This window comes from Microtus pennsylvanicus, chromosome 14, assembly GCF_037038515.1.
Source record: "Microtus pennsylvanicus isolate mMicPen1 chromosome 14, mMicPen1.hap1, whole genome shotgun sequence".
Taxonomy (NCBI): Eukaryota; Metazoa; Chordata; class Mammalia; order Rodentia; family Cricetidae; genus Microtus; species Microtus pennsylvanicus.
Window position 1 is genome coordinate 44,613,624 of NC_134592.1, and position 27,272 is coordinate 44,640,895.

General features: G+C 45.2%; 1 protein-coding gene across 16 annotated transcripts in view; it reads left to right on the forward strand.

The window, feature by feature from the left end:
- Window positions 1–27,272, forward strand: part of Trim9 (tripartite motif containing 9) — a 108,322-nt gene that overhangs the window by 76,824 nt on the left and 4,226 nt on the right. The window contains exons 6-12 of one of the 16 annotated variants that reach the window (XM_075948254.1): window positions 2,809–2,966; window positions 7,902–8,040; window positions 8,844–8,876; window positions 20,826–21,014; window positions 23,544–23,585; window positions 24,003–24,026; window positions 24,769–25,072. In XM_075948254.1, the coding sequence (XP_075804369.1) occupies window positions 2,809–2,966; window positions 7,902–8,040; window positions 8,844–8,876; window positions 20,826–21,014; window positions 23,544–23,585; window positions 24,003–24,026; window positions 24,769–25,072 (889 nt within the window). The other 15 variants (XM_075948242.1, XM_075948239.1, XM_075948243.1 and 12 more) reach the window with 15 other exon arrangements.

The window sequence follows — 27,272 nt, forward strand, 5'->3', positions numbered from 1 at the left end:
CCAGAATGAACACAAGAAACAAAGACCAAAACAGCTAGGGAAGCCCCACACACAGTAAAGTGAAGCATTCTTAGACCTCAGCCCTGAAGCTGCTTTTGTGCTATATGGCTAATCCATAAAATACAGAATGATTGAAAATACTTTGCATTTCTTGTAGACCATGCATTTATTTCATACCTAATAAAATGAAATAAGGTGACATAACACCTACCATAAAAATCTATTTTTATAAATGTCAACCCTGAATCTTAGCTAATGTGGCTATAACTTTGACATGCTTGCTTTTTATATACATCATTTTGGGGGTAAATACAGAATAGATAAAAATGAAAAACAAAAGTTCTTAGCACGCGGGGAACCAGAATCAGACATACAACAGATTCCAGTGTAGCTATGCTGGTGTCCCTGTGTACTGCTCTGCCTCTGCATGCTTAGCTCAGTTCCCTGCCATTTAAATCCGAGACAATATTGAGATCTGAACCTAGTGACAGCTTTATTTCTATCTTTTCTTTCACAGTCTTCCTACTGGGCACTCAAAATAAAGTTCCAGTATTTTAATTATATCCGGCATTGTGTATTTCAATTAATCACTTAATGATGCCTTTGTCTAACGGAGATTCTTGTTTCTGCTCAGACATGGCAGGCATTTGTATGATTTAGGTTGAAATCATTTTATTAACTTATTAATTGATTCTGTAATTGAAGAAGTGTAAGAAATGTACACTTGCCTGCAGCATAAAGGGAGGAAAATGAAAGATTGATAAGCAGCTAATGAGACAGACAGTCCAAGGAATGGATTTATGACAGACCTAACAGAATAAACTTTCCAGAGAAATATATCCATGTCTCCAGAAGCTCTCTGAACAACAGTTTGGCTAAATTCCAACATAAATATAAAATATGTATTCCTTTTATAAGGAAAACATATTTTTTATTTTTTATTGATTTTATTGAACCATACATTTTTCTCTGCTCCCCTCCCTTCCTTTCCCCTCCCCTTCAGCCCTCTCCCATGGTCCCCATGTTCCCAATTTACTCAGGAGATCGTGTCTTTTTCTACTTCCCATGTATATTAGATCTATGTATGTCTCTCTTAGGGTCCTTATTGTTGTCTAGGGTTGCGAATGGTAAGCTGGTTTTCTTTGCTTTGTGCCTAAAAGCCATTTATGAGTGAGTACATGTGATAATTGTCTTTTTAAGTCTGGGTTACCTCACTCAATAATGATGAGAAAACATATTTTTAATAACAAAACCTTCACACACTAATAGACTTCAAACCGGCCCCCCAGCAGCAACACCAAGTGATGCCTGTTCCTGTGTGGGTGCTCACTACAGCCTTTGGGAGTTATGTCTTCTGTCTCCTTTTCTCATCTAGTCCTGTACTTTGCTGTTAAACTAGGCAATGACTTTCTCTCCTTTCCCCCAAATTTAGAGGCTCTGGGCCCCCTATGGCTGCAAAAGCCCCAGGTCTTTTGGAAGCTTCTGTTCTATAAGCCATTGAAATTTGAGACTTCCCATCCTAAAATGGTCTCCTCCAATTAACTACTCCCTGATTTAGCAGCTCAGATCTAGTTTCATTGAAAATCTTGTCCAAAAAAAAAAGAAAGAAAGAAAAAGAAAGCCTTGTCCTTCACATCATGTGTGTTGTAGCTGCTTTTGTCTCCTAGGTCACCCACCATAGACCCTGCTTCCTGAACTGCTGTTAAATCATCATTGTCCTAGTTGGAATGACTGACAGAAACATTTAACTCAGTGCATAACCCACCATGCCCAATGGTGGTGCAGCACACCAGGCATTCCATAATTGATATTTGTTCATTTAAATGCCCCTGAACATAATTTCCAACCTGTTTTCTCCTGTTTTTAAAGTATAAAGCCAGGAGAAATGTTCTGGGGCTAATTTTTTAAAAAATGTTGCTAAGGGAATGGAAAAATGGCTCAGTGATTAGAAGCTCTTGCAGAAGACTTGAGTTCAGTTCCCAGAACCAATTCAGGGCCTCACAGCTGTCTGTAGCACTACTTCCATGGTATTTGACACCTCCTTCTGAGCTCCATGGGCACCAGACATGCAAGGGGTGTACATGCATACATGCAGGCAAAACACTCATACATGTAAATAAAATAAATACTTAATTTTAAAAAATATTTTTGAAAACATTGCCTTCAGCTACATATATTGAGTTCCTATATTAGGAACTGGGATTGTCAACTAGCATGTGTCTGAAGATTCAGCTACTTAATGGTTTTAAATAATATAAAAGAATCAGTCTAAATTATAGAGGGTTGTTAACTCAGTTGGTTCTCATAAGACTTGGAAACATCCAGAGTCCCTGTCACACTGAGATCTGCTCCTGAGCACCTGGGCTCCCAGCCAACTTGTTCTATACCCGAAAAGCAGGGTACTTGACCTCTCACTGTCCCAAGTGACAGCTGCCATGAAAATATGAGGTCAGGTTCTTCACAAGTTTCAAATCAAGTGACACTTGTATCCCTTAGTACCAAGTTTCAAAAATACACAGCTGTTATTTTTTATGGGAAAAGATCTGGAAGACCATTAGTGAGTGGCTGGGTGAGTGGATGGATGGATGGATGGATGGATGGATGGATGGATGGATAGATGGATGAATGGATAGATGGATAGATGGATGGATGGATGGATGGATGGATGGATGGATGGATGGATGGATGGACAGACAGGGGGCGTGTATGTTTCCAGACATCTTCCTTGCCAATGGGAGGCATCTCATTGCGAGCTAATAAAACAGTTGTAACTCAACAGAAGCTAGAGCTGCACTAATTTCTCTTTAGCTTCCTCTCCAGTCCCAGCAACCCCCATCCTACAGCTGGAGGAGTGTTGCACCCACAACAATAGTGCTACACTGTCCTGGAAACAGCCCCCGCTGTCCACTGTGGCCGCCGAAGGGTACATTCTGGAGCTGGATGACGGCAGTGGTGGTCAATTCCGGGTAAGCAGACAATTTACTTATAAAGCAATGCCAGGGACTCCCTCAGAAGACTATGGTGCCATCAGGGCATGGTCTTCCCATCTCTCCTGAGAGTGGACCACCCCTGAAGGGGTTTCTTGTAATGTATTATCAAAGATGGATGGCTTTGTCAAATCAACCTGACCTTCAAAAAGACAGTTTAGCTGTGTGACAGAATTTCTTGTGTCTCTGAGCCTTCGGGTCTGCATCTGCCCCCTGAGGGGCCAAAGACAATGACATGTGTCTTACTTAGGGTTTCTATTGCAAAAGAGACCACAGCAATTCTTAGAGAGGAAACATTTCATTGGAGGTGGCTTACAGTTTCAGAGGTTTGGTCCATTATCTTCACAGCCATGTGCATGCAGGCATGTGCTGGAGAAGGAACGGAGAGTTTCACATCTTGGTCAGCAGGCAGCAGAAGCAGCTGTGCCACTGGGCATAACTTGAGCATAGGAACCTCAAAGCCCACCCTGACAGGAACACACTTTCTCCAACAAAGCCACACCTCCTAATAGTGTTGCTCCCTTTGGGGGCCATTTTCTTGCAAATCTCCACAGCATACTTAGGGTGCGTTGATGCTCAGAGTCCATCAGATGGTCTGTGTAAGATCAGTGTGCTGCCGCATCCATGGTGAGTCTGCAACACTGGCTATTACTATCACCATCATGACTTATTGCTAACGACACCATGAACCATTGCCTAAGCTCTGTTTCTGCTATGACAGATTCTAATATATTGTACCAACACTTTTCTTATTTGGCAGGCTCTTCTATTACAGCCTCCTTCTGTGAAAGTTTAGCTGGTAAATCTTTCTCAAGTTCTTTTTTTTCCCCCTGAGTCTTTCATGAGGCAGAAACTGGTGCCCCAAAATTATTTTGTCCACAAGGCAAAGGGGTGCTAACCACTCTGGGAAGTTCATGATTCCCTCTGGATATGAGACAGCTGCCTTTTGGCAAAACATGACCGTGGTGCCCATAGATTGATGATCTCTAGTGGTGTGCCTATCTATGTGTGCCTACTTCTGTCTCAAACACACTGCGTTAGTCAGAGTTCTTTAGAGGACAGAACTTATAGAATGGTTATATATATATATATATATATACATATATATATATATATATATATACACATATAGTATCGAGGGCCATGGAAGTACACAGCAGGTGACAACTAGTGTTCAGATGTCAACCCACCAGAGGAATGATTCTCTGATGGAGGAGAATCCCATCCAGGCAAGGCCTGTGGGACCACTGACTCAGGAAACTGATGCTCCTGTCAGTAATTTTACATGTGCTAACGCAGCTGTGGTGTCTCCCCAATACCTACACTGCAGTGTGTAATCTCATACGATGTGTATGTATAATTCCATGATTGCATCTCACTTAATCTTATGAGCACATATATTTGTGGGTGGTCAGGAAGATAATTTCTCATTAAGCTGTATAATTTTGATGTATAGAATATATACTAGGATATGCTTCATAACTAGACCTATTGTCCTACAAGGACTGTAAGACACTTAAAAGCCTGCTTTGTGCCTTTCACTCAAACTACACACAATTAGCTCATTTTAACCTCAGAGAAAGTTCAAAGTAGGCTGAATGTTTCTCTAAATGGATCATTAGTTAAAAACTTTACAGATATGCACAAGATCATAGTTGCAGATGTCTAACCAAGGTTATTAACACAAAGCAACCTAAAAGGTCAGGCCAGTTCTTTGCTTGCCAAGCCTGGCTGAGAAGACCTGTCTCTCTGCACAGATCTCTCTGCAGCTTGTCTCATCAGGCACTGTGGCCTCTGGTCACAGTCTTACACCTGGAACCTTGAAACTTTGAATTACCATGGTAAATAGCACTCGGCTTCTTACCAAGGAGTGTGCTACGATCAATGAGATGTAACTCTTATAACTTTTTTTTCTCTTTGCTTCAAGCCTCTTGAAAAAAATATATTTAAGCTAGATGAACCAAGAAGTAAGAAAGAATCAGAGCTAGAAAGAATTAGAGCAGAGAATTGAAACAAAGGAGAACTAGAAGCCGTAGAGGTAGACTCGACACTAACAGAATAAATAGTATGGCTAGAACAGCATGTGCGTGAGTTCATTCCCCATTTCTCAGATAGACAACCTTCAAACTCAGTTTCACTTCACAGTGGACCTCTTCCTCAACCCAGAAGGAAGCCCTGAAGACCTGGACTCCCAGGCTACTTTTACTACATAGAGGAGATTTATTAGAATGACTTACAGGCTGTGTACAGTTAATCCGACAATGGCTGACTGTGAACGGACAGTCCAAGAATCTAGTAGTTGTTCAGTGCACGAGGCTGGATATCTCAGCTTGTCTTCCTGAAGAAGTAGGCTCTGATGCCCGCGGTGGAATGGACTTGCTAGTGAGGGCGAAAGCAAGCAGGCAAAGAGAAAGGCTTTCTTCTTCCACTTCTATGTAGGCTGCCAGCAAGTGTGGCCCAGATTAGAGATGGGTCTTCCCACTTAAATGATTTAATTAAGAAAAAATCCCTCACAGGTGTGCCCAGTCATTTGGGGGTTTTAGTTTATTTCAGATGGAGTGAAGCCAACAACCAAAATAGCCATCACACACACACACACACACACACACACACACACACACACACACACACGCAGCTTGCCTTCTACCTACTCCACTCCAGTCTTCTACAATTCTCCTCAAGTTCTCTCCTTTGGTAGGGAAGCCTTTATTTACATTTGTGTTGACAGGCATGGAAACAGCATCATATCTAAAATCATTGAAGGCTACTGCCATCCCAAGGTCTCATGTTCCTCTCGCTACCTTGCATGCATGTGTGCTGAGCACTCCCCGCCCCTCTGAGCACTCATTCCCCATCCCTCTCTGAGCACTCCCCTTCCCTCTCTGAGCACTCACTCCCCATCCCTCTCTGAGCACTCACTCCTCATCCCTCTCTGAGCACTCACTCCCCGTCCCTCTCTGAGCACTCACTCCCCATCCCTCTCTGAGCACTCACTCCCCTTCCCTCTCTGAGCACTCACTCCCCGTCCCTCTCTGAGCACTCCCTTTCCCTCTCTGAGCACTCCCTCCCCGTCCTCTCTGAGCACTCCCCTTCCCTCTCTGAGCACTCCCTCCCCTTCCCTCTCTGAGCACTCCCCATCCCTCTCTGAGCACTCACTCTCCTTCCCTCTCTGAACACTCACTCCCCATCCCTCTCTGAGCACTCCCTGCCCTCTCTCTGAGCACTCACTCCCCATCCCTCTCTGAGCACTCACTCCCCTTCCCTCTCTGAGCACTCACTCCCCTTCCCTCTCTGAGCACTCACTCCCCTTCCCTCTCTGAGCACTCACTCCTCATCCCTCTCTGAGCACTCACTCCCATTCCCTCTCTGAGCACTCACTCCTCATCCCTCTCTGAGCACTCACTCCCGTTCCCTCTCTGAGCACTCACTCCCCTTCCCTCTCTGAGCACTCACTCCCCTTCCCTCTCTGAGCACTCACTCCCCATCCCTCTCTGAGCACTCACTCCCCTTCCCTCTCTGAGCACTCACTCCCCTTCCCTCTCTGAGCACTCACTCCCCATACCTCTCTGAGCACTCACTCCCCTTCCCTCTCTGAGCACTCACTCCCCTTCCCTCTCTGAGCACTCACTCCCCATCCCTCTCTGAGCACTCCCCTTCCCTCTCTGAGCACTCCCCATCCCTCTCTGAGCACTCCCTCCCCTTCCCTCTCTGAGCACTCCCTCCCCTTCCCTCTCTGAGCACTCACTCCCCTTCCCTCTCTGAGCACTCCCCATCCCTCTCTGAGCACTCACTCCCCTTCCCTCTCTGAGCACTCCCCATCCCTCTCTGAGCACTCCCTCCCCTTCCCTCTCTGAGCACTCACTCCCCTTCCCTCTCTGAGCACTCCCCATCCCTCTCTGAGCACTCCCCTTCCCTCTCTGAGCACTCACTCCCCTTCCCTCTCTGAGCACTCACTCCCCATCCCTCTCTGAGCACTCACTCCCCTTCCCTCTCTGAGCACTCCCTCCCCTTCCCTCTCTGAGCACTCCCTCCCCTTCCCTCTCTGAGCACTCCCCATCCCTCTCTGAGCACTCCTCATCCCTCTCTGAGCACTCCCTCCCCGTCTCTCTGAGCACTCACTCCCCATCCCTCTCTGAGCACTCCCCATCCCTCTCTGAGCACTCCCTCCCCTTCCCTCTCTGAGCACTCACTCCCCATCCCTCTCTGAGCACTCCCTGCCCTCTCTCTGAGTTCTCCAAGACCTGGAGCAGGGGGCTGCTACTTTAACTTGTGCCTTGAATGTAAATTGTTCTCACCATGATGTCAGCCGAACTTTGCAAAGTGTATAGCTGAGGAGGGAAGCCAATGCCTAACCTATGCTGAAAACGCATTATGCTAGGCTTTATTTTAAGCCTTTGAAATGTCATCCCCCCCCACTCCACACCGCCCCTTCCCTCCATACTGTAGTGAAAAACTCCATTCCAATGGCTTTAAGTATAATCCCTGTAATAGCTCCTGAAGTTAGGAACACAGCCTACAGACTACCCTCACGTTTTCATGTTTTGAAAAAACGCTTTTCACAAACCATACTGATGAATAAAGGTGACATTCTTTAGAAACACCAAGCATAAGCATAATCTTAGCCAGATTCCCAATTACAGTTTTTAAAATACTAGCTGTGGATCACTATTAGGCAACTGAGCCCACTACATATCTAAAGTTAGATTGCTCTCACACCCATCTTGAAAAGAAGGTATCAATGTCCCCATTTTACAGATTAGGTAAGTGAGGCCGTAAGCAATAAATTGAACAGCTCAATAGCTTATAGAATTCAAGTCTGGATTGGGCAGATACTGAAGTTGTGCTCCTGACCACTGAGCAGAATCCATCCCTCTTGGGGTTCACATTCAGTGGGGTCCCCTTTTCTGTTGACAGGAAGTGTATGTTGGAAAAGAAACCATGTGCACCGTGGACGGCCTTCACTTCAACAGCACATACAATGCTCGCGTCAAGGCCTTCAACAAAACAGGAGTCAGCCCCTACAGCAAGACACTGGTCCTCCAGACGTCTGAGGGTAAGGCCCTTCAGCAGTATCCCTCAGAGCGGGAACTACGTGGCGTCTAACGTGGCTGGCAGCCTGGAGGTAACCCCATCAGAGCCACAGCCCTCAAGTTTTTCCATGACTTGCACTGTCTCCGGCCCCAGAGCCGCTGTCCCTCTCCCGCCTTTAGAAGGCCCATGAGATGTGGATGTGAGCAAACCAGAGACCCCACATCAGCAGTTCCCATGGCTTCCTTTGCTAATGCTCTAAGCTACAGTGGAAGAAGCAGAACGTGAAAGCCTGAATGTGCCCTGGTGTCTAAGATGGAGACACTTAAGCTCTAGAGCAGGCCACCTCAGTGGCCACTTTTGCCCAGATGATTCTCCATGTCTTTGTAGCTCTTGCTTGCTCCTGACAGGGCTGGGATGTAGATCCTTTCCAACTTTAGATCCGTAGGATCGGAACATCTTGGCGGTGGGTATGGGTGCTAGAGCCTGTTGAGCACTTCCGGCTTAACCAGCCAGGACTACTTCCTTTCCTACCCAAAGCCCAGGCCATCGGCACCAGGACTGAGATTTCCTGTGGGCACCAAACAGGAAGAGACCGGCAACTCTGCTTTACCTCGTCATGTGGGTCATTGCCCTTCCCTCTAGGGATGGTTAGGCTGCCCGGGGTCACTGTACGACATTGTTTCTCTAGAGGACATTTGATTCTTGTCTGTACTTTAGATATTCTGGTCATCAGAGACAGTCTGTCCAGAAGAGGCTTGCATTTGATGGCCTGGTGTAACCTCTGAGGCTTTAATGGTTGTTTTTGTTTTTTTGTATTTTTACAAGCAGCGGGAGCTCATGAGACTAAACCTATGAAGGGTATGTCTGGCTGGTGCCAAAGCATTTTGAGACTTTGGGGTGTTGTTTTAATCGTGGAAGTTACCTCCTACCCCCTAGGCATTCTCCGCAACTAATCTCTGATGTTGACTTTGTTCAAGATGTTGACTTCGTTAGCTAAAAATACTGTGCTGGTTTCTCCTACCTTCCACACGCCTCGCCATGTGTCAGTCATCCCTAAAACGGTCCACATGGTTCAAAACAAGCACAACTCTGAATCCCACAGCAAGGGTGAAATCCCCAGCGCTGTGAAAGCAATGCTTTGGGGAGGAGGGGAAGGGCTGGGTGAAGCTATTCAACAAAGAGGCTCTGTAAAGGACCAAATACTCACACAGCCCGTACCCACAGAGATGGCAGTGACACCACATCTAGCTCTCTGCCCAGACTTAACATTTTAGCAACTTCCTCCTGGGATGACCGACCACCTTAAGAGCCGTTGCCTCTTTCCCCAAAATACCACGCTAAATGCTAAGGGCCTCCAAGAGTTCTTTCTAGAAGCAATGCAGAAGGCCTTGATGGTGCTGGCCACGTTTCCCCAGGGCCCTGAAGGTGGCGTGATGATATGGGGGTGTTCATGGATGCAGAGCAGGGAGAAACTGGCCGTGTTCTACTATCTGTCAACGGAACTATATGAAAATTGTTTTCCTTAGCACTAGGTTATAGAACTCACATTACTATGCTCAAACCAGTTACTAACACAGCCCCCTGAGTACTTCTGTCTGTCCTTTCATCCTGCAGGAAGGTGTCATTTCTTAGTCCCTTGCAATGTTCATGAGATCCTGGTGTCTATTATTAGTTACAGGATGTGGACCTGCGACCCCCGGTACCACAGTCACAGACTTGGGGGTCATTTTCTAAGTGAAACTAACGGAACACGTTCTCTACAGACAAAGAAACTGTGTTGTAGAAATCCATTCCTCCATGACTTTTATATATATTATGTGCAAATATAAGGTATGTATGTGGTAATGAGCCAACCCGACCACCATGTAGATTTCCCCGGTCTCTGTTCCTGCCCGGAAGGGACTCGCTCATGATGAAATAAAGTTCGCACACAATACTTTCTCCATCCTCGGGTTTGTTCTGTTTGTTCTCCCTCCTCTAAGTAGTGACACAAGACTTAGGAATTTAGGGGAAATGTAGCGAATTGTCGTTCTCAAAGGAGACTCAACCAAACCATTACAATAGAGAAAGCCCACCTTACTACATCCATTTTGGTTGTCTAAAAGGCAGGGAGCAAACGCCATCCTAGATATTTGAGAATCTGTTGCAGTTATACTTTATCGTGTTGTTGTTTATTTTGCTGGTTTGGGATGGGGGGGTGGTGGTGATTTGTTCAGGCTTTTGGCTGTGATAGAGTTTTTTACATCCTTCTTAGCAAGAAGCAGCTTCTTCCCAAACTTCAGAGCCAAGGTCTGTATCTAAGAAGGGTGGATTTCATATGTGACAGCAAGTCCAAGTTAATGACACATATGTATTATGTGGTTTAAGTCATCTGTCACTAATACTCGGTCACAAAACCTTCGGCGGCCTAGAGATGACCTTGCACAGGGGAATCAGATGTGTGCTTTGTTGTGAATCCTGATCATTTCCCCCCTCAAAGTCAAATGTTTCTGTCTGTCTGTCTATCAGAGTGTCTGATAAGCGCCCATGGTACTACACAGTGGGTAGAAACAGTGGAGGAGGCCCTGTTCCTTTGCTGGGTGGGGCTTCCAGGCTAGTGAGGGGATGGATCTTAAAGAAACATACACATATCCACAAAGGGAAGAAAGACGACGATACTTAAGAAAATTGATCCGAAAACTACACACTATAATTGAACCTAGTGGACAAAGCAGTGTCACCTGAGTTCAAGCTAGGTCAGGTTTCTGAAAGCAGGTCTCTGGGAATGGATCCAGGACTGACACACGAATGAGGCCAGTCCCAATCGAAACCAAATTAACCTGGCTTAGGACAGAATGTAAATGTTAGCAACTGCTAATCTTAATGAAATGGGGCTGACAGAGTGACTCAGCAGGGAAGGGCACCTGCCCTCCAGCCAGCTAGCCCTAGTACTGAGTTCAATCCTCAGGACTCCTATGTAGAAGGGGAGAGCCAACCCAGGAGAGCTGTCCTCTGTCCACACAGGCATGCCAGTGCCTCCCTCACGCCACATGCAAGTAATGGACAAATAAATAAATAAAATAAGCAAGCTAAAAATTTTGAAGAATTTTAATGAGATTTTAAAGTAAGGCCCATAAACGTGGTTGTATTTAGTTTAATTAACTCATTGAATGGCTATCCTGACCATACCCTGCCTTTAAGGTCATCTGTAAAACAGTGTAGAAACCATTGTGAACCAAGGCCTTCTTCATGCACTGTTCTGAGGCTTTTTCTGCGTGACAGACTTCGCCCCCACCAAAAACAATCAGGCAGGGCCGAGAGCTGGTGAGGAACTTCCGTTTGTTTTCCCATAATTACCCTCTGCCTACCTGCACCAATAGTGCCTTCTGTTTGTTTGCCATAATCTGGAGTGGGGCACAGGTAACATTCCTGAGGCTGGGGGCGACCTGGAAAGAAACATTTCCTGGGGCTCAGCTCTGCTGAGCATCTCAAGACCTGGAGCTCTTTAATGCTCACGTCTGGCAGTCTTCTGGGGGAGTAGGAGCTGCCCCTCACTTGCCTCTTAAGAAGAAAGTATAGGATTGAGACCTCTACAGAACCGGCTCTTTATTCCAGTCTCTCTAACTCCGGTCTCTGTAGAGGTTCATCTGGGCAGGTTCTTGGGTGTAGAACTACTTCTGGGTATTTTTAAGGTCCTTGGCCTGCGTTTCCAAATTACTTCCAGATAGATTGTATACCAGGAGCCTGTCGATCATTCCAGAGTAGTGTGCCACCTTGATTCTACTACCTTGAGGTTTAAAATAACAGATAGTCGCTTCTAAAAATAAAAATGTTTCTAAAAGAATTTGACCTTATTTGTTCATAGATTACTATCGTGATTGGTTCATACTAATAACCATGTGAAATAAGTTATAACACATTGGGGGTGGGTAGTGAGCTCTAAAGGGGGGGGGGACTTCCCAGAAAAGATGTAGAGGGAGAGAAATCCAAGCAGATTTTTAGAACTGTGATATATGAGGCAAAAACTTCCCAAGTCTACCTGAACTGACACCAACAGGAAATCTGATCGCTCCAAAGCTCTAACTAGCAGAGTGTCTCAGTTACCCCAGGAAACCAGCTTGGCCCCTTGTTCCCAGAGATGGCACGAAGTCCAGCCCGCTCCTAGGAATCTGGGGCCTCTCTGCTGTTTTAAACACTCCCTGGGAGCTTGCTCAGATAGCAGCATGTGGTGCCACACCTCTTAAACTATCTGCCCTGCAATCTAGAATGTCATCTTGGACTGACCACGAAGTAAGAAGAATGGCCTCTGGCTAGCAGCGGGGGAAGGACATAAGTCCAGACTCATTGATTTCTAGGTGCCCAGTTTGCACCTGGGAGTCGCGAATTCATTGACTCATTGCTAAGACCCCAACAGCACATTAAAGTGAAGGCTGGGAGTCAGATGTGGCGGCACAGACCTGTAATCCCAACACATGGGAGGGAAAGGTGGGAGAGTCAAGAGGTAAGGATCTTCCTTGGCCACAGAGTGAGTTAAGTGAGCCTGTGCTTCATGAAATCCTAGATAGATAGATAGATAGATAGATAGATAGATAGATAGATAGATAGATAGATAGATAGATAGATAGATAGATAGATGTATACAGATACACACATATAATATATATATATATATACATACATATATGTATATGAAAAAGACATGGGGAATTGTTAGAGAAGTTGAGGGCATTGAGCAAGCAGGAAAATAATGAGAAGAGATAAAAAGAATACCCCCCCTGACACCAGATCCCGAGAGCCTTCTGTAAAAATTTAAACGTAAGTAGTACATTTTGGAAAGGTTTCCATATAAAGCGTTTAAAAGTCGGCATGCCCTCCAGAGCCCCCAGGGCATGTCAAGCATATTTCAGGCTTTGTAGCCACATCACAAAGTAAACACAAACAAATGAGCCAAGAACCACCACCTTAGTTAAAACTTATTTTGTGCCAGGCTGCCAAGAACTCCCCTCATTGTCCAACAAAAAGGTCCAGGAAGGATGGCCGTGAAATGAAAGTCGGAAAATATTTGAGGGAGAGTGAAATATAACAGAAAAATCATATTAAACTATTCATCGTGGGGCTGGGAGGCGACTTAGCTGGTGAACATGTTGCACAAACCTGAAGACCCAGATTCAGGTTCTCAGAACACACAGAAGAGCAGGGCCCGGTGCCATATGCCTGAGAGCCTGAGAGATGAGGATCCCTCAAGCTCGCTGGCCAGCTGATCTAAACCAGTTAACCAGATCCAGGCTCATTGCAAGATTCTGTCTAAAAATACAAATGACATGTCCACCTCTGCCCTCCACATACATGTTCATACATGTACACACACATCTGTTTGTTCTATTTTTCACTATAAAGTCATACATTGAAAAAGAATCACTCACCCCAAGGCAGTTAAACAGACTATATCCTACACTACACTACCCCTCACAATTGTCTCATATTGACCCTGTTCTCCTGAGGCAACAGTACGCATGCACTTAATGTATTAGACTTCTATTGTTGCAATAAGTTGCCACAAAACCAATGGTGTAAAACAGCACACACGTGTCCCTTAGTCTTCTTGAGATGGGTGAGATGTCAGCAGGACCGGGTTCTTTGAGGACATTCTAGAAAACATCTGTTTCCTTGTCATTTCCAGCTTCTAGTAGCCACCTGCCTTTCCTGGCTCATGGCTCTTTCTTCCATCTTAAGACCTGGCAGCATAGCATCTTCCAGACTCCTTCTGACTCTGCGTTCCTTATGTAAGGTCCCTTGTGGTTCCTGTGGTCCCACGTGGGCAGCCCAAGATAGTTTCCAGTCTCTTAAAAACCTTAACGGGCAGCTGCAAAGTCCCTTTCCCTCTGAAAGGTGACCCAGCGGAGGTTTCTGGGGATCCCAGTGTGGGCGTTTTTGGATGGGCCGTTAATCCATCTACTGCACCATACAAGGAAACTGGTACCCCACCCCGCACTGGGAAATTAAACTCCTGAGGTGTGAAGTAACTAACACCTCAGACCCAGTTCTTTCAGACAGCTGGTGCGGCACACTCTGGCTGATGTTGGAAACCTGTCCCTTGCTTTTACCTCCGGAAAGAGAACAAAAGCTACCCTGAGTCTGCCAGGCGTGTAAGCATACCCTCCCAAAGTGAAGTTGCTTGTTGAGTTGCCTTGTCTGTTCCTCTAGCCAGAAATAGGACAGTGATATTCCCAGAGTCACGGGACGCTTTTGTGTAAGAAAGAACATAGCCTCTTGGCTTTAAGAAGATATAGAAGGGGCTTCATTTCAACCTGTCTAAGGCCAGCATACAGGTGTCTCTGAACATCCTCCCGTTCCACCTCAGGCAATTAGCCTAAAGAGTCCCTTTCCCACAAGTGTTACCATGGATACTCCAGGCAGGAGGTGATGGTCAGTGATTGGCAAGGAGAAAGAATGTCAGAGATCTATGAGATCCTCAAAAGCTACTAGAGATGAGGCCTGGGGCTCGAAGCCAACTTAGACGGAAACCAGCACAGAACTATTGATTAATAGAAGCTTTCTAGCCTTCCCCCGCCCACCTCCACCCCCTGTAGATCTCAGCTAGGGAAGTAGAGAAAAGGAAATAAAGGATATGAAAGAGCATGTTTTATATAAGGCTGTATACTCCATCCACCAACTGTTGGGCCCTGGGCACTGAAGAAAAGAAAGTTAATCCTTGGCGGAATATCCACAGTGGCCCTCACCCCAGCATCCACCTGATCAGAAGTTCAGCCTCACACTGTCCTTTCCATGGTAACGGCCTCTCTCCCACACATCAAAGGAAACCACCCTGAAATATTGAGCAGTATAGGCAGAACCTGTCCCCACCCGACACCATCAACATCAAATGGTCTCAGATATACGTGCCCTGAATCCCTTTGTAGATATAATTGATAATCCGAGGCCAGCCTAAGCATTTCATTTTAAACTGTAGAGTGCTGAGATTCCCCCTTCCCATAGAAGCTATAACCTCGTGAGGAAGAGAACCCTTCAGGAAAACAGTGACCGTCAAAGGAGCCCCACAGTCACCTCCCAGGGGCTCGTGAGCGACCCTATTTAGAGAATTAGAGATTTCTCCTTAATGCAGTACAAGGTTTGTAGATGGTACGAAGTCATCCCATCAATCCTAAGTGGCCTCTTATGCCATCAGAAGACACTCTGTGGTCCTCGGCATACACTTTGCCTTTTTGTATATTTCTACGACATTAAAAAAAAAAAAAAAGCTTTTTCACTCTCCAATTTTATCACCAGGAACTGATCTTGCCAGTCTACCTCCAACCCCACCACAGTTGAGGATGTGTTCCTCAGCCCTTTGGAGGCTTCATTTCTCTCATACGTGAAACCACAGAACCCTGAATTCCTGCAGTTAGTGCTCCCCTGTTCCCGCTCTTCAGTGTGGCTGTCAATCAAGCACTGTTACTCTACATTGAATACTGCATTCTGTTACTATACATTGAATGCTGTATATTGTTACTATATTCTGAATGTAGGTCAGATGCCAGGTATCACTGCCTCCTCCAAGGTCTTGGTGGGTCTAAAAGTTATGTCTATAATATTGAATATTCAGCACTAAATTAAATATTTGAGAAATTATTCTATATGAAAAAACACATGTACCCTGAATATGTTTTCCCCCAAGCCTCTGCTTTGTTTTGCCTGGCTCAAAACATCTGGGCTTCTCCAAAAACTAACTTAATTAGAACATTCATTCTCAGAACAAAAGTCTTCAAGGTAGGTAAATTGTACTTGACTAATTTGGGGTAAATTTTACCATGGAGAAAGAGAGAAAGATAATGATAAATTCCAGAGCCCAGAAGAGAGAATTATTTTGTCCTTTTCATTTTGACAACATGTAACATCCCAAGAAATTTCCTAAGAGTTTTCATAAGACTGAATTGGATCTTCCACCCCCTCTGTGGAGGTAGAGAATGCGCTCTTCGGAAACGCAAGCGTGCATCTAATTAGAGTGTGAGGCTTCTCGGCCTCCTGAGGAGAGATGTTGCTCATAAATAATTCCATGGTGTTCTGAATTAGAGTGGAGGATTAGACAAGGAAATATGCAGCATCCTTGGAGTGCCAAGAGCTGGTTCACTCTTTTAAAAGGAGGTTTTCAAAGCAGATTTGTTTCTCAGCACTCAGCAGCAATTACTGCCACTCTTAGGAACGCTGAAGATGCCACCTTTTGTTATAAATTACACCCCCGCTGGACACAGTTGTGACTTCGGCTGCTTGTTTGATCATTTGAAAAAACAGTCTGCTTTCTCATTCACTTGTCCCTTGTCCCTTGTCCTCCCGACAAGAGCAGGTTATTTCGCAGCCTGTGTACACGGCAGTGGAACTCATCTTTCCTGCGGTCTGTGTGGCTCCCAGTGGCGTCTCTGGTTTGCTGTGCTCTGAACCATATGAGGCTGTGGCCCAATGCTCAGTTTCAAAGCTGTGCCTGCCAGAAAGGAAGACACCCAGGGCTTCCACCAGGACGCGGGGGAAGCTGGATTAGGGGATGCTGCATAGGAAACTTCAGTTGCTTTGCTCTTTCCCTTTGAGTCCCCCAAATAGCATATTAAAGATTGTTATTTAGCCGGGCGGTGGTGGCGCACGCCTTTAATCCCAGCACTCGGGAGGCAGAGGCAGGCGGATCTCTGTGAGTTCTAGGCCAGCCTGGTCTACAAGAGCTAGTTCCAGGACAGGAACCAAAAGCTATGGAGAAACCCTGTCTCGAAAAATCAAAAAAAAAATTGTTATTTATCAGATGGGAGCGATAGCCCCCCCCCCAGGTGCTTAAAAGCGCTTACTGCCCTTGCAGAGGGTCCCAGTTCAGTCTGAGAACCCATTTTAGGTTGCTCACAGCCCTGTAACTCTGTCTTCATGAGCTCCAATGTCCTCTCCTGGCCTATGTGGACATTTTCACATGCAGCATACACACATGCACATTTTTAAAAATGGAATAATTTACACATAAAAATTATTCTACATCTTCTAATGATGTTTTAAGTTTTCAAATATTTAGAACTCTTTAGTACTCTGTTCATATTAGAATAAAAATTGCCACCCCCAGAAGTAGGAAACTTATCAAAGATAATTGGCACATTTTCTTTTGTTAATTTTCTTATAGTCAGTTCTCCTGCCAGCTTCTTGCTTTTCAACTACTAAATGCTAACACCTCATCTAGCCCATGCTAGTTATTCAGTACGTGTCGAACAAATAAAAGAAACCCGTTACAAACAGCATACACCACACAGATGTTTTCTTCTTGATCCTGAAAGTCAGTAAAGAACATATATGGTCCCCCACTGAGTCTTTGTTTGGGTAGATCTCGATTGTCCCATTTAAGCAGAGCCCTCTGCTATCAGCAGGGTCTCCACTCCAGGATCCAGTGGGAAGGGAACGAGCCCTAGGGAAGAAGAGGGAATCACCAGTCCTTGATAGAGTTGCAAGAACGAACATGTCTGCTTCTGAACACAGTTCTCGTCCTGGAGTTACCCATATGAGTGAGGTTGGGGAGATGGCTCAGTCAGTAAAGCGCTTGTTAGTCCAGCACTGGAGAGAGAGAAAGACAGACAGGATAACTGAGGCTTGCTGGCTGACCAAAGCAACCTAACGGGCAGACTCCAAGCCAATGAGAGACCTTGTCCCAAAGTACAAGATGGTTGGTGACCGAGGGATGGCATCTACAGCTGTCCTCTAACCTTTGCTCTTGTGCGTACATAAACACACGTGTACACACAGCTTACACACACACACACACACACACACACACACTGTGTGAGTGCAGGCTCCACCCTCAGCCATGGACAGACACTTTTCTGCTGGTCTTTCCTACGGAGCAGCTCTCAAAGCTCAACCAGGCAGGGCTAGAGATGTGCTCCACACGATGAGGTAGTAGCACTGTCCTAAGACACCCTTCATCTTTCTCTAGTGCTTGTCAGACAAGGACAGTGATTGTGATCACAAGTACTAGTGTCCCAGCCTGTGTTCCTGGAAAACAAAACTGGGAATGTTACCAGCCAAGGAACCTTCTCTGAAGGCTGTTGAGATCGATAGTTGTGTTTGCATGAGAAGGCGAGGAAGTAGGATTCACTTTCTTCCTGTACCCCACAGTATAACACAGAATCCACACTGGGGTGGTTGTATCTATTTAAGTTCAGTGTGAGTTAAACATGCTTTGGCTAACTGAGGAAGGGGTAATACTGTTTGCAATCTTGCCGTTTGACCCCTTTGAACTTGTCTAGAGGAGCATGACCAGAAAGAAGATCTGTGTGCTAAAACATGGTTATCAATGTCTACTTAGCTCAGAAACAGATTAATGATTGGCATCAGATGCTTGCAGGATTGATTAGTGATCTGTCCTATTTGGCCCTAGAGAGTATCTGGCGAGTGGAACCCTGAAATGAGCATATCCAAGCCATAAAATCAGTAACTCCAAACACATGGTGCTGACTGGAGATCCATCCCTCAGGGGACTTCATGGGGAGCTTGGCGGTTCCTCCTCAGATCTTTCTAAGTTGCCTAACTGCCTGTAGACAACTGACCAATCACACCATGGGCCCATGGGAGAGGCACGGAGGGAGGCTCGCCCATTAGTCTGACTGGAATTGGGTGGAAATGATCTTTTTTCTTTCCTCTAATTTGTTTGGAAAGTTCTCCTAGCAAGATGGTTTGATTTTGTGTGGTTTGTTTTGTTTCATTTTGCTTAGAAAAATGGGAGATGATCCCGCCTGTTTGGTTATGAAAGATCTCAAAGGAAAAACAAAGAATGGATGGTTATTGAACCTCTCTGCCTGGGTGGAGGACAAGCTTGAGAGTAAGATGAGTTGAGGAAAATGTGGCTTATTGATAGGCAATCAATCAAACAACATAAAAGAATAGGGAAAAAACTGTCTCCTGCCATTATCAGGAGAAGCCATGACTGCACTGAGCACCCCCACCTCAAAGTTCTTGGCACACAGAATAATAAGGGTGAGTGTTCCTCGTGATGGGCTTGAATCTGATCCCCAAATTATGGGTAGAGTTCATGTCTCTCCATGGGTGTTCAGATCACTGCTTGGAGATCCAATATGCTCCAAATATCATTTTACCTTAATTTTGAAAGCAAACAGTGTCTGCAGTATAATGGATCGATTGTCACACATTTTCAAGCAAACTCTTGTGAATGAAAAGTTCACTGACACAAACACAGTGGCAGATGTCTTCTCCAGCTAAGAAGAGCCTGTGTCTGCTGGCAGCTCTGGGTGGTCACATTCCAGATCTTTTCAGGAAACTAAGAAGTTAGTTTCCCTTTAAGTTGATTGTAACATAAATAACGTGAGCCGGGGGAGGGCTGTGAGACAGCGCAGCAGATCTGGTCACCTGCCACCAACTCTGACAATTCAGGCCCTGGAACCCGCAGGACAGAAGTAGACAACCAGCTCCTGCAGGTTGTCCCCTGACCTCTGCACGCGTGCGTGTGTGCACGCGTGCGCACACACACACACAAATAAATAAATAAATAAATAAATGGGAAGAACAATAATTTCTTTTTAATTTATTATATCTGTACAAAGAAATGATCAGACATCCCGAGTCACCCCAACTATATGAAGTTTAAGTAGAAACTTCACTCTTATTATTCTTGGGGATATAAAGCTTTAGGCCCCTATCCTTTTCTCTGATATTTGATTTATAGAAAAAAAATTAAATCTCACCTCAGGGATAAGACCAAAGTCTGAAAAGCTAACATTAATATTGCGAGATTGGAAATGAAAACGAGGCTGCTGCTTTGCAGTGTTAAAACCTGTGGTCGCTCCTCTTATGAGGTCTCCAGACAGGATTATGTTCTACACACACACACACACACACACACACACACACACACACACACACACTCGAGCACACACTGTTGCTTGAACCTACACTGTGGTATTTTGATCAGAAACAGCTGTGTACAAAGACAAACCACTAACAAGACAAGTCCAAGTAACACCCACTGGTCACCAAAACAAAATTCCCTTTTCAATGAGAAAGTGTTTCCTTGAGGGTCTGAGCCTGACACACCATCTCTACTTCCTGAATCTTCACCATTGAACTGAGCTTACCAGGACTCGAGGCCATGACCGAGACCTCCCTTTAATCCCATAGTGGCTGTCACACCAGGCCTTTGTGAGCAGCCGCAGACACCTCCCACCTGTGCCCTCCCCCCACCCTGTCCACTCTGCTATTAGAGAACTGGGACGAGTTAAGTGGTGTCCATAGAACGTGAGACTAATTCAGAAACAAGGAGGGTCTCATCCCTCAGTTGTCGGGCCTGTATTTCTTCCTCCACTCAAAGATCATGTCTTGAATGTTCTAAGATTAAAACTATCTCTAGAAATTGAGGGAATGCGTTAGTAAAGGAAAAATGTTCCACGGTTTCTAAAAGTTATCATGTCCTAAATAGAAGCTTTTGGAGAAACCATTGTTAAAAGCACAGTAACTTGAGGAGTAGTTGAAGAAAAAAAAAGGGGGAGTGTGTGGATTCCTCGTCAATGTATAAAATGTTCCTGAAAGTCTCAATGTTTCTCATGTAACATGTTTTTCTATTGCTAAAAGTCAGAGAACTTAAAATGGTTGTCGGTGGTGCTGGAGTGGTTGTCTGGTCTGGGTTCCCGACCCACGGAGAATTCCCAGTCTCGGACACACAGGTTTGCTAATACCTGTGGATGGCTCCTGCCGGACTGATGAATGTTTGTGTGACCACTGGCTTAGACAGGCTTTGGGAACCTGGCCCGGGCGGCCAGCAGATATCTGATCTCTGGTTTGCATTGATCTTACATTTAGACACAGATTCAGAAGAACAGACCCTCCCTTTTCCAGTGCCTTCGGAAAGATTGCCGCTCCGTAGAATGAGTCCCTTCTCCTCCACCCTTAATCTGCAACCCAGCTTCCCCGGGAGATCCTACTTTGATTTCCGATCCTCACCCCATCAGCTGAGTTTGCACTCTTCCTTGCAGTCTCTCAATGCACCCGGTGAGCTGAGCTGTTGGGTCTTTCCCTTCATCTCTGTGTCTTGGAGGCATCTCTGAAAAACGTGTGTCGTTCTTGCCATCTGTGTGCGTGGTGGTAGTGGTGGTAGGGGGTGGGGTGGTGACTTGTGTCTGTGTCTGTGGCTTCAGTGTGGCTGAGGGAGCTTTCTGGCATTCTTGTTTGTATGGTGGAACGACCCACCCCAGAGCTGTGGTCCATGCGTGATGGCATAGGAACGGGATGCACCAAGTTGTTCTTTTTGCATCAGCGGGTACCACCATGGAAAACTTGGTCTTCATCACATGCAACGCCATAGCACGGCATAGGCACTGGCTGAGTAGAGGCCATGGCAGTAGTGTGGAGGTTTGCAACCTTCTGGATCCAGGAAACCAGCTGTGTCTGGGAGACTGGATCGGTGCATCCAGCCTGGAGTGGTCTGATTAAACATAGACTCAAGAGATCTTTACTGACAAAAATAAAACGAAAAGCAAAACAAAACAAAAAACAAAAACAAAAAAAAAAACCATGCCGATAGCAGAATACATCCTACAAAGCAGGGGAAGCAGAGAGCAGGAAATTAAAGCCTTTGTGACTGTAGGCCACAGCATGTCACTGTTGGCCGAATTAGAAACCCTTCCCCATGATGCCAAAGGCCAGAGATCCTATAAATCAAAATAAGCGGCCTCAGGAAGTTACTCACAGCCAAAATGCAGCAGAGCTATGGTTGGGTCCAGCGAAGCTAGATTCGGGTTATTTTGCAGTGAGCTCTTGTCTAGCAAGCAGAATCAAATTCCTAAAAGGCAGAGCTAGCTGATCTCTTCGGGGCTATATTGTAATCACGATACATGATACACATCTCACGTCCCGGGGTTTCTTTGGGGTTTTATGTTATCCCTTTGGCTCATCCCACATCCTGGAATGAAGAAGGCCACAGCATGACGGTGCAAAAAGGATGCAGGGACTTAGAGCTCCCTTGAACAGTGACATTTTTCTTGTGTTTTTCCGTTTCTTGTGTTTCTGTGCACTACTGGCTTTTCCCACATGCTTTTGTTATGGAGCCCTCTGCTTGTCTCTAATGTACCAAAACACTGTTACAGTCTTTGTAATGTACATTGTCTCAAGAATAAAATGAAATGAAATGTGGGGTCGGGGTACTTGGCAGGTGGATTTAATAGCCTTGTTCTGGTTGTATCATTGAATCGTAAATGGATGATGTTGTCTTTAAATTGGTAGAAAAAGAGTTAAGAATATTTGTTTTTTAAAAAAACACCCCACAAGGCACGATTCATTTAAAAATTTTGAAAGCCCTATTCAGATTCCACAAATTTACTTCCAAACCTGGATATGAAATGTGGTTTTGAAATTCTTTATAGCCCATACTTTCTGTGTTCCAATTCACAATAAGGAATTAATTGAAAAGGCAGCTGGCAAAAAAAGTTAAACATAAAAAGACTACCTGAGCCGGAAGATGATGACTGTATCCCAGAATAAAGTAAGCTGAGCAAGAGAAGGTTATAACGTCTAAATTGCTACCCGGAGCTCTTTTATAGGAACTAATTCTTGTAAAATTCTTTTAAGTCAGCACCTTATCTTCCAATTGTTTTAGAAATTAGCTTATTAGGACAATATAAATTGCAAAAGTTTGCATGATTCTTTCCTCCAAAGATTCCCATTTCTTAGGCCAGGGCTCAACATCACTGGAAATTGTAGGTCACACACCTGTGGACACTTTCAGTCCAAGTCACTGTCCTCCTCCTTCACACGGGTTCTCATCAGAAGGGAACTAAAAAAAAAAAATTAAAAAAAAAAGAGAAACCAGACATTAGGGAAGATGAGAGCAGAAGTCCCACAGTGATTCCTATATAGCTCCGAGCCCACGTCCCACCCCACATCAGCGTTCCTCCCCTCCCTCCGGTGAGAAGAGCTGCTGTAGCAAAGTGAACTAAGAAGGAAAGTAATCTCTGTTGTCAGCGCAGTCGATTCGTGTGATTGTTGATTACGAGGCATTCATAGCAGACATGTAGATTCCACACTTCTTTACACGTGGAATGCTTGCCCTGCCCTCATCACAGCAAACAAAGGCTTCCTGCCATAAGCCAGTAGGAAATCAGAAATCAGTAGACTATTGCCCCAGAGCAGAGTTATCACTACTGGGTGATTTCTTTTCCACTTCTATTGAGCAACTTTTTCTCATCTTTAAGACAGTTGAGCTCCTCAGCTTGCAAATGTTAGTGTATAAAATTGAACCAGAAAGACAATGAACATTTAAGCTGTAGCATTTGAAGCCAGTTGGACAAAGATTTTGCCAAGATGTAAAAAGATGAACTTTTCGTTTGGAGAGAGCACAAAAGCAATATATACCAAGCAAAGAAAAGGAACACTAAAAGGGCTTTGGTTTTTTATTTTCTGTCTTTTTTTAATGAATCAGGCCTCTGGGGACCATACTCTGTTGTGCTTTCTAAGTGAATGCAAAATGGCTTTTATGAACCTGGTTGTCCCTTCACAGCCTTGATGTGTAGTATCTTTTTATAGGATGCAATTTTGAGACACAGTCTGCATCTTACTCTCAATTAGGCAAGTATACCCACTGTAATTGTTACTTTCGCCTGTGTGACTGCTACGCTCAATTCCTTTGCAAAAGAAATGGTGGTGGCTTTGTCATGTCAATAAAATTTTCCAAATGTCATTCTAACTCCATTATAACAGTTTCTCAATTTCTTAGAAAATGCCTGTCTTCTTCTTTTTTTCTTAACATTATACCTTAATCCCCCTCCCCCCACTTTCTTCTACATCAATTGCAAACCAGTCTTTCTGAGCACTGAATGTCAGCCGTGGCACGAGTCGGCCGGCTGTTGTGTGTGTAATGTTCTCAGTGGTAATACCAATAATACCCTTGTTGGTATTAGTCTATCAAAAGAAACGTGTTTTCTTGTCAATGTCAATTTTGCTTCCTGTTTCTCTCCCCCATGCCTTTCATTGGAATGACCACAGTTGACATTAAAAAGCTGCTCGCAGGTATGGACTAACATTATTCTCTTACACATAGCAGAGGCCAAGTGCATGCGAGGGGCTGCAGGCTCAGCACCTCAGCCTCTGACTTCTCGGGATAGATAGAAACTGGGCGCAGCTGTGTATATAAACACTTCACCCTTTCTGCGCCTAACGTCCAAACTGCTTCTGCAATGTCTATTAGATGCCAGTTTTAGGAGTAACACTTATTTATAACTTATCTATAAGTTATAAAGGAAGCAGTCTCTCCTGCAACCAAGCCACATGACAATTAGTTTCTGTTGCTTTGCAGCTTCACGACTTGGGTGAGCAGGTACGAGGGCTGCAGGAGCTTTCCCACACTTCTACCCAAGCGTATTTCCTGATTTCACTCAGTGTGTTCTATCCCTCCTCCATCCAGGGTTATAGATCTAGCCTCCCTGCCTCAGGGCTACACAGGCATCCTAACACACCCCTATACCCTCTATGTCTCTGGTGCACTGGTCCACCAGTCGCCAGGTGAAGGGGCTCGATGCTACTTCACTCCCGGATCAACTGGCTGGGAGTGCAGTCTAAGCCAGGTAACCCTGCTGACTCGGCCCTGTGTCCTCCATCTGCCCCATCTATCTGTTCACTTACGGTGACTCAGGCCCCAGAAACCTCCCTTCTGCCTGGCAGCATGAAAATGTGACACTATGTGCCACGCTGTCCGGATGCGTGCTGCGATACGTGAAGCCATCGCAATAACTCGCCTCCCTTCTGTCCTCAGTGGCTTGGTTTGCTTTTGACCCGGGCTCGGCACACTCAGACATCATCTTCTCCAATGACAACCTGACGGTGACGTGCAGTAGCTACGACGACCGGGTGGTGTTGGGGAAGACGGGCTTCTCCAAGGGCGTCCACTACTGGGAGCTAACCATAGATCGCTATGACAACCACCCCGATCCAGCGTTTGGCGTGGCTCGCATCGACGTCATGAAGGATGTGATGTTGGGGAAGGACGACAAAGCGTGGGCAATGTATGTGGACAATAACCGGAGCTGGTTCATGCACAACAACTCGCACACCAACAGGTACCCTGCAGCCCCACGCCAAGCCTTCTTCATGGTGGCTTGGGGACAGGAGGGAGATCCCTAGTTCAACACCCTACACAGATAGCACTAGGAAGCAGGGCAGATGGTCTTCATCCACAGCACAGGAGCTCCCGTGCTAGGAAATCTCTAGGATGGTCCACTCAACTGGTTTCTACATCACAGAGAGGTAGAGCCGTGTGCCTTCTCCTTGGCCCCTCATTGTCAAATTCCACCCAGGACTACAAAAGAAAACCCAGACTTAGATCTTTACCAGACAAGTGTTTTAAAGGGCCAAGGTACTTAATTCTTTCTGAATCTCAGTTTGTCAATGCTCCAAATTCGTATAAGAATGTGTTTCCACGCAGGAGTGATCTGAAGACCACTTGAGATGAGATATGTTCTAATGCCCCACATGGGAAGTACCTGGAAATGGAAGCCTTTGTTCTTATTGTCATTATCACCAGTACTGCTTCTCAGAATAAAAGCCATTAACTAAGCTTGGCATTAGGGATACCCGTGTGGATAGCTTTAAACTTGAACTTACTTTTACTGTGTGTATTACAGCATCAGGTTTGCTGAAGAAAGAGGATATAGTATCTCCTGAAGAAATGTCCTCTATCACCAAAATACAGACAGTTCCAACTGTCTATATTTAATAATTTCCTTTTCCATCTATTTCTGTTTTCTTCAAACATATTTTTCTCCTACCTTCTGGGTCAAAGGTGTCTCTTCATGGACACTGGTCTGTCTTATTCTCAAACATCCCCCCAGGATACATTCTCTTCGGCATCTCTGAAAAAGCTATCCCCTGTGTTCAGTGAGATCAAAGGGAGAAAGGGCCCAGCAGGGGCAGAATAATGACTTTGCTATTTCAGCTCCTCTTGTAGCTCACCACTGACCCTTCAATAGCCAGGAAGCTCCCAGAGCCTCCTGGCCCCTGGCCACACTCTGTCCAGCTCTATTCATGTATGTCTTACTGGTTATCCCTTGAAGTGAGCACACAAAGCATGTATATCTTGCTATCAAATCCAACAGGACATAGACAGCAGCTATCTTCAGTGATTGACATTCAGGAGGGGCTCTGTCACTAGATTTCCGACACCATCACCCAAGCACTTGGGTTTAGCCCCTTGATTTTGGAGTGAACATAAGAACAGCGCCATGACACACTGCAGAAAAGCACATTCCAGAAGCTGAACACCTCTGCTTGCATGCAAGCTGCATGTCCCTTGTGCTGTCGCTGGCGAATCTGTCACTGGCAGAGATGGAGTCTGTAAGCCTGTCTGTGAGTGACGGTGTCCAGTCTGTCTTCTGCATGCCAGAGAAAAGTGATGCTGATACATTTCTGTGCTCTGCTGAGATGAAGTTCAGTTTTGCAAGGTCTTAAACTCAGGGGGGAAGAGAGGTGTGGCAGTTCCTATCTAAATGTCCTATGAACTCATCAGTGGCAGCAGAAGACACAGATCTTTGTACGCTGGTACTCGGGTTTCTGGAAATCACTGCGTTCCCTGTAGTATAACTGTGTCTCGGGGAAGCATCTCCTTCAATGCTGTCATGTCTACAGAGACACGCTAATGCCTTCTTTCTAATTCCACATGCCGAAAGATTAGCATCTTTCCAGAGTGTGTCTACCTGAGTCCAGTAGCTCACGCACATGTTCCGGGCTCCACCTAAATAAGTGATCCTTTGTTTTGGCTTTCGGATTATGTCATTCTGTATTAAATGCTGCTAAATTCACACCATTTATACAGTGTGCCATACAGCTGATGTGCTGTATGAAAGGCTCCTTTGGTCCGGGCTTCTGTTTTCAGTTTTCTTCTGCTATAGCTCAGTGGTAGACATTCCATGTGTACCGGTTCACGCTCAGCAAGGCACAGTAAACAAGGGGTTGTCATGAAGAGTGGCTGTCTCCACAGGGAATTGGGAATTTGGGGGAGCAAAGAAATCTAAATCATATTTTCATATGTAAAGCATGACTACATATAAATATAAATAGTATACAGTGTATCTGAGGCTTTAAAGTTTTATGTGAAAAGGGTTTCTTAGAGCAAAAATATGTGCAAAAAAAAGCCGAGCTGGGGGTAAAAACTTAAACAGGTTTCAAAATTCTGCTTTGGCTAGGCCTGATGGGACAGGTCTATAGTTCCTTCTACTTGGAAAGTTGTAGCAGAACGATTCCAAGTTTAAGGCTTGCCTGGGC